The 9,670-nt window shown below is 29.7% G+C and overlaps 1 protein-coding gene across 1 annotated transcript; it reads right to left on the reverse strand.

Moving 5' to 3' along the window:
- Positions 1-2,087: 2,087 nt before the first annotated feature.
- On the reverse strand, positions 2,088-4,058 carry LOC9311043 (B3 domain-containing transcription factor NGA4). The gene is made up of 2 exons (XM_002874930.2): positions 3,673-4,058; positions 2,088-3,465 (listed from the first exon to the last, which is right to left on the reverse strand). Exon 2 carries the CDS (start codon positions 3,260-3,262, stop codon positions 2,255-2,257), a length of 1,008 nt encoding a protein of 335 aa, XP_002874976.2. The 5' UTR covers positions 3,263-3,465; positions 3,673-4,058; the 3' UTR covers positions 2,088-2,254.
- Positions 4,059-9,670: the final 5,612 nt, after the last annotated feature.

The raw sequence follows: 9,670 nt of genomic DNA on the forward strand, positions 1-9,670 counted from the left end.
ATCTCTTCTAGCTTAGTGCTTTTCGGATTAGGTTTATCATTTTTCTTATTAATGAATTATTAATGAATTTAATCAAAAATTTATCCTATTTTCGCCACTGATATAATTGGATATCTAGTTTTTATGGAACAAGAGATATATATCTCTTATCAAGTTATTTTCACTTTTCGTCCAGAAAAAAAATCAAGTTATTTTCAATTTTCAAATGCATTTTTTTTTTCTTTTTTTTTTCTTAAGTCTGCCTTTAACTTTCTTTCTTTTTCTTAGTTTTATTAGGTTATTAGGGATTGACCCGCGGTATACCGCGGGATGATTTTTTGTAAAATTTATGATTTTTTAAAATTTTAGTTATGTATTATATATATAAATTTGTAAATTATATCATTTTAAATATATTTACAATTTATAGTTTATAATTGTCATTAAGTAACGGTATATTGCGGAACAATTTTTGTTTTATATAATCTAAACTAAATTAGACTGATTCGATATGTCTAATATTACAGGTCTTCCAAAATAATAAAATGAAGATTTAACCCGTATTGAAATGATGGGTTAATGATATTTTCACAGATCAAAACTTTCTTCCTCGAATTGAAGTTTTGGGAGCTACTAATTAATTTTGATTCAAACCCGTCCCGCCATATAATTTTGTCCCGTAATATAACCCGTCATGTGTTAGATTAAAATGTTGATATGTTCAAATATTCATAATATTATAAAAAATTATTGATTTTGTATATATAACTTATAATATTTATTTTTTAAAGAATTATACGGATATTTTGAATTCCGATTGTTAGTAGTATTAAAAAAATTCTTCAAATTCGTTGGTATGATTATTTGTTTTGGCGATTTTGTGTTGATAATATAAGAGAATATATGGTAAGTAATTTTGAATTGAAAATCTTAATTCAAATAGAGTATAAATGATCATTGTCGAGATATGAAAGATTGTCTCGAGATTTTTGGCAAACAAATTAGATTTACATATATTTAATTAAAGAAACAAATCTTAAGAATTAATGTCAGTGACATTACATTGTAAATAAGTATCAACTCCAGGATTTATTTTGAAACTCCAAAAATGTATATATAGATTCGAATTATTTTCCTTTATATATTTATATTTTAACTTCTTCACACGTAATTCTTCATTTTGTCCACTAATTTTTTATTTTTAATTAATCGTAAACTATATAGCCGGCTTCTTTATCTCTGGTTTCAAAGTCTCTTCCCTCCCGCATACCAGTCTCGTGATTAATAGTTGTTCATAGTTCACTTTTGCTTCCAAGGCTTTTTGTTTCTCTTTAATTACTTTCATTTCTCAGTTTTGATTTTGTATCATAAATACTATTTCTCTTTCAATTTCGTTATAATATGGTACATCCAATAAAAAAAAATTCCAAACAAGTCACGTACGGATGTACGGACGAACGGTTATGAGCTATCAACAAAACAAGGAACCAACGAAATAAATGAGAATAAATAGTAGAAATTTTTTTTTGGGATGAAGTAAAAAATGAAAGAACAGATTATACCTTTCGTATTTCTTTTTTCTAAATTATCATTATAAACTGAAATTGTCCTTCTATAGCTTCTCTTTTTTGTTCTCTGTCCATAACCTACAAATCTCTTTAAACCAAGCCAAGACAATAGTAACCAAACAAACTAAAATTGGACCATGGGTAGGGAGAGAGAAAGAGAGACTTTTGAAACTGCCCATTAGCTTAGAATGTACCATGAAACTTTGTCAGCTTAGCTAGAGATAGGCACAGAGAGTACAATTCATAAAATTTATAAGCTTTTTTTCTCCTTCCCAAGTGTATATCTCCTTCCCAATCCCAAGTATATAACCAAATAATAGTTAGGAAATATAAAGAGATGGACACTTTTAATTTATGGATTGGTGGTATATATATGCATCTCAATATGAGTAAGTATAGTTTCAAGATTATATGAAGATGATTATTTATGTATAAATATAAGCTGAATATAACATTGAAAGATATGGGTTTTCTCTTCAGCATGGTAATTAGGGCTCATGAAGCATCAACATGTTGAAACAAAAACTCAAAAAACGAACATTTTAAAAGCAATATAGATATTATAAGCCTGGTTAATTCCCCACTACATATTCTCCAATTACCTAATGATTTGAAGGTTGAATTGAAACTAACTTTTAAAAGGAAACAAAAGCGAATTAAATAAAATGGTGAATAAATTACTTCTTAGTTCTTATTTTTTTCTATCTTCAAAACTCTATAGATTTCCCTTTCCTCTTAATTTCTTCATCATCACTTAGCTGCATAGCCGAAGAAGAGGATGCACCCATTTCGCCACGTGGCGACCTCCAAAACGATTGATCATCGTCTCTGATCACAACCGGAGACGACGAAGAGTACCCTGGAACTCCCATTTCGCCACGTGTCTCCCCTGAAGATGTAGACTCCTCCACGTCAACCCCAAACAGCCTCAACTTCTTCGTCGTCGACGGCTGAGGAGGCGCAGATGGAAGTACCCTCCCCGCTGGAAAAACAGGAACCGAGTCATAAACCAACGGCTCAGATCTACCAAGATTCCACTGATGATGATCCAACGGTGATCCTGCGTAGTAACGCGCTCCATTACCGTTCACAATTCTACCATAACCATACCCTAAATATTCCCGTTCTTGAAATTGGTTATGATAAAATGGTGGAAAACTCCGGTGGCTTGGCATGGAATATTCCGGCGTCACCGGATAAAACCTAGCCGTTGGATATGTCGGAGACCCGAAAATGAAGTTATGCTGGTTAAAGTTGTGTACGAGGTTTATCTCGGCTCTATGCCTCCAATCAATGAACATTAGTTTCCGGCGTCTCTCCGGTGGTGCGTTATCGTCGGGGATGAAGCCACGGTGGAAAGAGACGGTGTCTCCGGCGAAGAGTTTCTTCTCTTTGACGAAACGGCTCCATCCTTTGGTCATCACGTAGCTTTGGCTACTGTTCCAATACGAGTAACGAAACCTCCACATCTTGCCGTTTCTGTCTTGGAAATCCAACACTGTGCCGTTTTGATTGCCCTCTAAAGGGAAGTAGTTCTCTGCATGTTGCTTTGGAATCACGAGCCGGTTTAGTTTACCGACGTCACTTGGTGTCAACACTTTGTCGAACATGTGCTCTCTTCTCTCCGAGCTGTAGAAGTAATTGGTGTTGTCGGAACTGCTAGCTCCGATATCGGCGAGTTCTTGATCAGAATTCAGCGTTGACATATTCATCATAAGTATCAAGCTTTGTTATATATAGGTTCTTGAGAAGATTGATGACCCAATTTCAAGATCTTTCAAAAGTATCCAACTTTTTTTCCTTAATGGGTTCTTGACAAGAAGATGGACCAATTCAAGATCTTTGAAAAAAGTATTCAACTTTATTTTTATGGATCTGATGAGTGATTCTTGACAAGATGATGACCCAATACAAAATCCTTCAACATACATGAGATAATTTTATTAGAAGTCAAATAAAAATCACTACCACAAATATTTACTAAGGAAAAAAAGTAATAATCAAATCAAATAATTAAAAGTAAATTAAAGATCAAGTAAAGAACAAGAACAAGAAAAAAAAAGCTATAACCAAAAAAAAATTGAAAAAGAAAACCCTAGAATCCAGAAGAAGAAGACAGACGTACTCTTTGTGTTTGCTTCTTCTTCTGATCTTTTCGTTGACTCCAAAAGATAAATAAATGAAAATGAAATCAATGGTTTCGAGTTAAATTGGGTTCTCTCTCTATCTTTCTCTCTAATATGACTTTAAGGGGGTGAAGAAATATAGTGGCTTGAGAGAGATTTTTTCGATGATAGAGATGAAGATCACATATCAGAGAAGAGTAAAGGGGCCCATGAATGGTGTGGTTCGGGTCATGTGAGAGCTTCTTGTCCTTTTCAATTAGCTATAGACTTGGGGTAACTCTAGCTATTTATATAGATATACATATGTATACATACATGTATTGTGTCAATGTTTTGTGAGAGTATTTCCTTTTCTTTTGATATCTGTATTTTTATTTCATCTTTATTCATACCAGATCTTTTGTATTTATTGTTTTTTGTTTGTTAGTTTCTTCTAACTAGTTATTTTTAGCTAATTATATTAAATCATCATATATTATAACTAATCTGTGTTTCACAAAAAATAGAAAACAATACAAAATACAATATTAAGGTTTAAATTAACTAGATATGGCTCCACGCATATGCTTACGCGTGGATATAATTAATTTTAGTATCTATATATGTGTACCAAAAAATGTAAAAAGACCATGAACACATTTTAAAAATAGATTACAAGATGGACACTAGATCAACTAAATATTTTTTTAATCTATACATGTATGAAAATCATTTAAACTTTTTATATTAGATTTCTAGATATACATTAGACCAGATATATTATGTTTAAGGAAATCAGTAAAATAAATATCTTTAAAATATTATTAAATATGAGAAAAATATTTGGAAATATTAATTTAAGTAAATTTTTAATCAAATATTTTTATTTCCTCTTTTTAAATATAGAAACACTAAAATCTTTTTTTTATGTCAAATTATAATAAGACACTGTAAAGAATACCTTAATATTTGTTTTTTAAGAATGCTAAAAAAAATTTATCAATTCAAAATACGAAAGTAAAATTCTTAAACTTTTCAGAAATGGTCTTAAATCAATGCTGAAAAAGGTTCAAAAATTTTTTTCACAATGCTTAATAAATTAGTATTTTATAAATCCTTATAACTGTGATAAATTTAAATTATAAATCTTAAATATTTTAAAGACTTTTTCAATTACATATTAGTAAATATTTTTCAGGTGATAACTATATTTTTTCTGATGACAAAAAAAAAAACTATATTTTTTTGTCTTCAGGCTATAAGCAATAAAGTCTTCTAGATATTTTAAATAGTACTATTTATTTATTGTTGGTAATTGGTTTAGTATCTCAAATTTGAACAAGTGGATTTCAACCTAATATCTCAATTAAAAGTTTAAAACTATATCTGTATACTTGGCTTAATTTGTCAAAATGTAAACACCTGTAACCTTTTTTTGTCCCACCTGTAACTTATACAGATTTTCTTTTCATATCATCTTAATTAGTTAACTCATATGGTTATGAAAAAATGTATTCTTCTGACTTTTTTTCCGTAATTAGATTTCACCTGTCAGAACTTAGCAAATCACAGGGATTGTCATTCATGCCTGACAAAATTGAGAGAAAATTAGGTAATCTTTATGTAGGAAAATCTTAACAAATTTTTGTCCAATTTGTCTGATTATGATTATTACAAAACTTAAGTTGAAAGTAGCTCTGGTTTTCTATGTGTGTCCATGTTTTGTAGTACCCAACATTATTTGCATCAACATCAAAGAACAATAAGGCATTTTGAATTTAAAAGGTATATATTATATATACCAATCAATCCGTATATGACTTTTTTTATTTTAATAAATCCAGGAATGCATGTTAAGAGCAAATATTTTCTACTTATGTATACTTAGCCCTTAACTCTCATTCTAACACATATTTATAAAATATTAGTAATATTATAAAACACTAATCAAACGAATATTTACGGGTTGGGTGATAAAGCGGATAACAAGTTGGGTAATGAGACGGAGATTATTTTTTTCCTTAATACCTGATACTCGACCCTTATCCAAAGATAATAGAATTATAATACCTTTGACTCGACCCTAACCCTAAGATTACGAATATCCTTGTTTGAGACAAATACAAATCGAGTAATATGTCGAATATGGGTAATGGATATCAATACCCAGCCCTAGTAAATTTTACTATTTCAACACGGTCGGACACAGAAAACACCACATAGTAAAATAATTTATATGCAAACAATTTTTCTTTTTTTTATTGACATGTAAACAAAGGCTAATAACCGAAAGTTAAATTGACAACAATTAAAATTAAATTTCTTGAAACTATATGTTGCATATGTTATGATATTTTTTTGTAAATGGATACTTTCATTTTGGAATATAAAATTAAATCATTATCATGAGGTTACGAAAAAATAACTTTCACACATAAATTATCAATAAATGTGCAGGTAAAGGGAAAAGATCGGATATCTAACGGGTCAACTAGCTATATTTATCGGATATCCATTTTTCCAGGTCCTCGTTATTTGAGGGTCGAGTAAGAGTAATTTTTTAATTATTCGTAAGAATGGGTGAAAGTAAAGAGTATTTTAAAATTCAAGGATACCCGTTCCGTGCCTACTTCTATAACTTACCGTGACACACATTAATTTGTTTGGTATGATATAGTTAAGTAATAATATTCAAAATTTGAAAATCTAGTTTTTCTAAACTGTTGAAATGTGAGGAAATAGACATGTTTTGCTGAATTTCGTTAATTTGTTTTATATACTCATATTTTCGTTCTTATAAGTTTTGGTCCGGATACTTTACATGGTGTCTTTGTACCCAAAACTAACTTGCATACTCTGAAATTAGTCTTAGGAATAAGAATTACTCGAGTTGTATGAAAAAATTGTCCTAGGAATTAATAAGTACGGAAATATAATTTAGATTTTAGCCTTTCCATGATTTAATTTCCTGGTTAATAAGTACCTAAAAGTGATAAAAGTAGCACCTCCCGTTTTATGAAAATACATATCTAGCCTACACCTTTAAATTCTCTAATTGTTCTAGAAAGTAGAAACTAATCATCTTCAACACATCTTATGTAATATACTAATATACTATAGAACGTTTACGAAATGATAACATGATAAAAATATATCAACAAACGATTAGGGTAAGGACCAGTGGACCACCGCGTCCATGTAGAGTTTGTCGCAAAAGAGCCTCCCACGCTTTTCCTTCACACATTTTTCCTTTTTAATATATTATCTATTAACTTTCTTCAACTTGGAGGTATATTGTTTTTGGTTTTTTGGGGGATTTTCGACCTTTTCTATACCCATCGAAAAAAGTTAGGGGATTAATTTGGTCCCCGTTAGGAAACAAGCAATGCTTTATGAAATTTTGTAGTACGTATGATAAGAAAAATGCTATAATTCTGTTGTGTATTTATTAAGATGTAGACACTTGCGGGAAAATAGCTATTCTATCATTCTATGGTATATACGAAAGTAGCCGGTCCAGTTTCATTCTGGGAACCAAGAAATAACCGAAACATTAAGAATTAATGTAACCGTAGACCGTAGTCAATGTTAGATTAAACTTGAAATGTGTGCGTATGGGTGTGCATAATATATAGTATTAATGTATGGAGAATGGGTCTTATCATCTTAGGAGCAAATATAGTCCAGTTGCATGGAATATAGGGTTCTGCAAAATTTCTGTAATATCCGTTTTACTCTGTTATTAATTTTACATGTAATAGTAAATGTAGTATTTTTTAATGAGACGTTATATAGCTTTTTTTTGTAATAATATATACTTTAAAGTAGAATAGTCACAATGTAAAACATTTAAAATTACAAACGGAATAATTAAAGGGATTGTAATAAAACTTTTGAGTATTGAGGAATCCTTTGTTTTGTGAGAATTTGTTGGCTTCTTCCGGTCTTTTTCTTTTCCCCGATCTCAATTGACATTTTTAAATTTAAATTTCGAGAGTTTTGCTTTTCTCATCCAATTGAAAGCTCCAAAGTTTAGTTTTGTACCATTGAGCGATTCTGAAACTTTCATGTTATCTCTTTCGAAACATACTTTTGTGTATTGTTTACACCAACAACTTTACATAGAAATGATGAGAGCTTGAAACTCACTCTCAAGAATTATATGTAGGTCTTCCTTCTGCTTGTCTCGAACCTAAATATATATTTGATCATCTCGTGCAACCCATCATGCATTTGAGCGGAGCTCGTTGACAAAAAAGAGCCATCATAATTACATTTGATCTATCATGCAGTTGGTTTGATCCATTAAATTTGCTGCAACTGTGGCATGTAGGTGTAATAGAGTGTGAATTTGAAGAAACATAAGCATTAGTATACTCTGCTATTTCTATCCACTCCTTTGCAATTTTTTGCTTCAATAAAATTGGTTCTCCCTTGTTATGTGTATATAAATATGTGTATTTTTAGTCATATATATTTTCTGTTTTATAATAAGTAATGTGTTAGCCAAAAATTTTAAGTATTTTCACAACTACCCTGACAGTAAATGCTTAATCATATACTTTTGTTTTGAAAATTAATATAATGTAGGGGTATAATAGATAATATACAGTTTATTTTAATTTGGTTACAAAAATTTAAACATCAATTATTATAAAACAGATGAAGTGTAAAGTATTAAGCTTGTATTTAGAACTAAAGAAAAAATAATATGGGTTTTGGTAAAATATACTCCATCTGTTTCATAATATAAGTCGTTTTGGATAAACCTTTTTTTTTCACAATATAAATCGTTTTCAAGTTTCTATGCAAATTATATATTATTTTCATTATAGTTATTTATATTATATGGTTTCTTTTATGATTGGATGTACTTTTTAATAGTATATATTCTTAATATGCGTGTTTTTAGCTAAAACGACTTATATTATGAAACGGATGGAGTATTAAGGGGGTGTTATTGGTTGTATAAGTTGAAGTCAATTCCATTAGAATTAAAGTTTTTTAGATTTTAAAACATTTGGGCTCATTGAAAGTGAATCATTATTCATTTTATCAAATATGTGGAAGTGTATTATCATTGATACATGATTTCATTTGGTTTTCTGTAACATAACTGAATTCTATAACAAATGATTCTTATAATCTAATAGAAATCTGGCCAAACTTTTGTCCATCTTTTTTTCTTTCTTATTTCATGATTTTCTACTGATTTTTAAAGTTTTTTTTATAAAATCTCAGTTACTAGCTATGAGTATAATGTCTTTAGTAAAAAAATTGAAAAAAATGATGAAGAGAGATATGCTATAATCACCGTATGTATATTCTTATAAGTAGATGTGAAAAGAGGAAAAAAATAGGGTTTTGGTTATTCTCATATGATTGTGAAAATCTCAGGGTAGAAGGTAAGATTTTGATTGCTATAATTTACACATGAAATCAGTTTCACATTCATTCAAATCTGTTCAAATCAAATCACTTGTGAAAATATATGAAACATGAATAACATAGAACTTTAATTGATTATTATAAATAGAACCAATAACACTAGATTTCAAACTCTTTTAATATAGACATTATAAATATGAGAACGAATAATACTTGATTTTAAACTCGTCTAATGAAGATATTATAAATATAAGAACCAATAACACTTGATTTGAATAAAGTAGTTAAAATCCACTAACCAATAACATTAGATTTGGGTTAGAGTTAGACTCTATTAAAATCCATTAACCAATAACACCACTTTAGATTAATAAAAAAAAAATTTATTGAAAAGGAGATTGACATACACGCGCCATATTACTGATATTGATATTTGCTGGGCCAGGCCCATTTTGGGTGAGCAGCAGATCCAACTATCTGACAAAAGAAGAAAAAAAAGTTCTCCACCACCTGACATTTTCTCATTCTGATTCTGCAAATCTAATTGGGATTTGGATTTCAGAGGAAAACAATGGCGACTATTCTAAAATGATAGTGACACTTGATTATTAAAAAATAAGTCTGGTTTCA

The sequence above is a fragment of the Arabidopsis lyrata genome (genome assembly GCF_000004255.2).
Source record: "Arabidopsis lyrata subsp. lyrata unplaced genomic scaffold ARALYscaffold_6, whole genome shotgun sequence".
In the NCBI taxonomy this organism is placed as follows: Eukaryota; Viridiplantae; Streptophyta; class Magnoliopsida; order Brassicales; family Brassicaceae; genus Arabidopsis; species Arabidopsis lyrata.

Excerpts from the sequence above, each read along its gene's own strand:
- LOC9311043 (XM_002874930.2), bottom strand. The coding sequence starts at position 3,262 with ATGATGAATATGTCAACGCTGAATTCTGATCAAGAACTCGCCGATATC.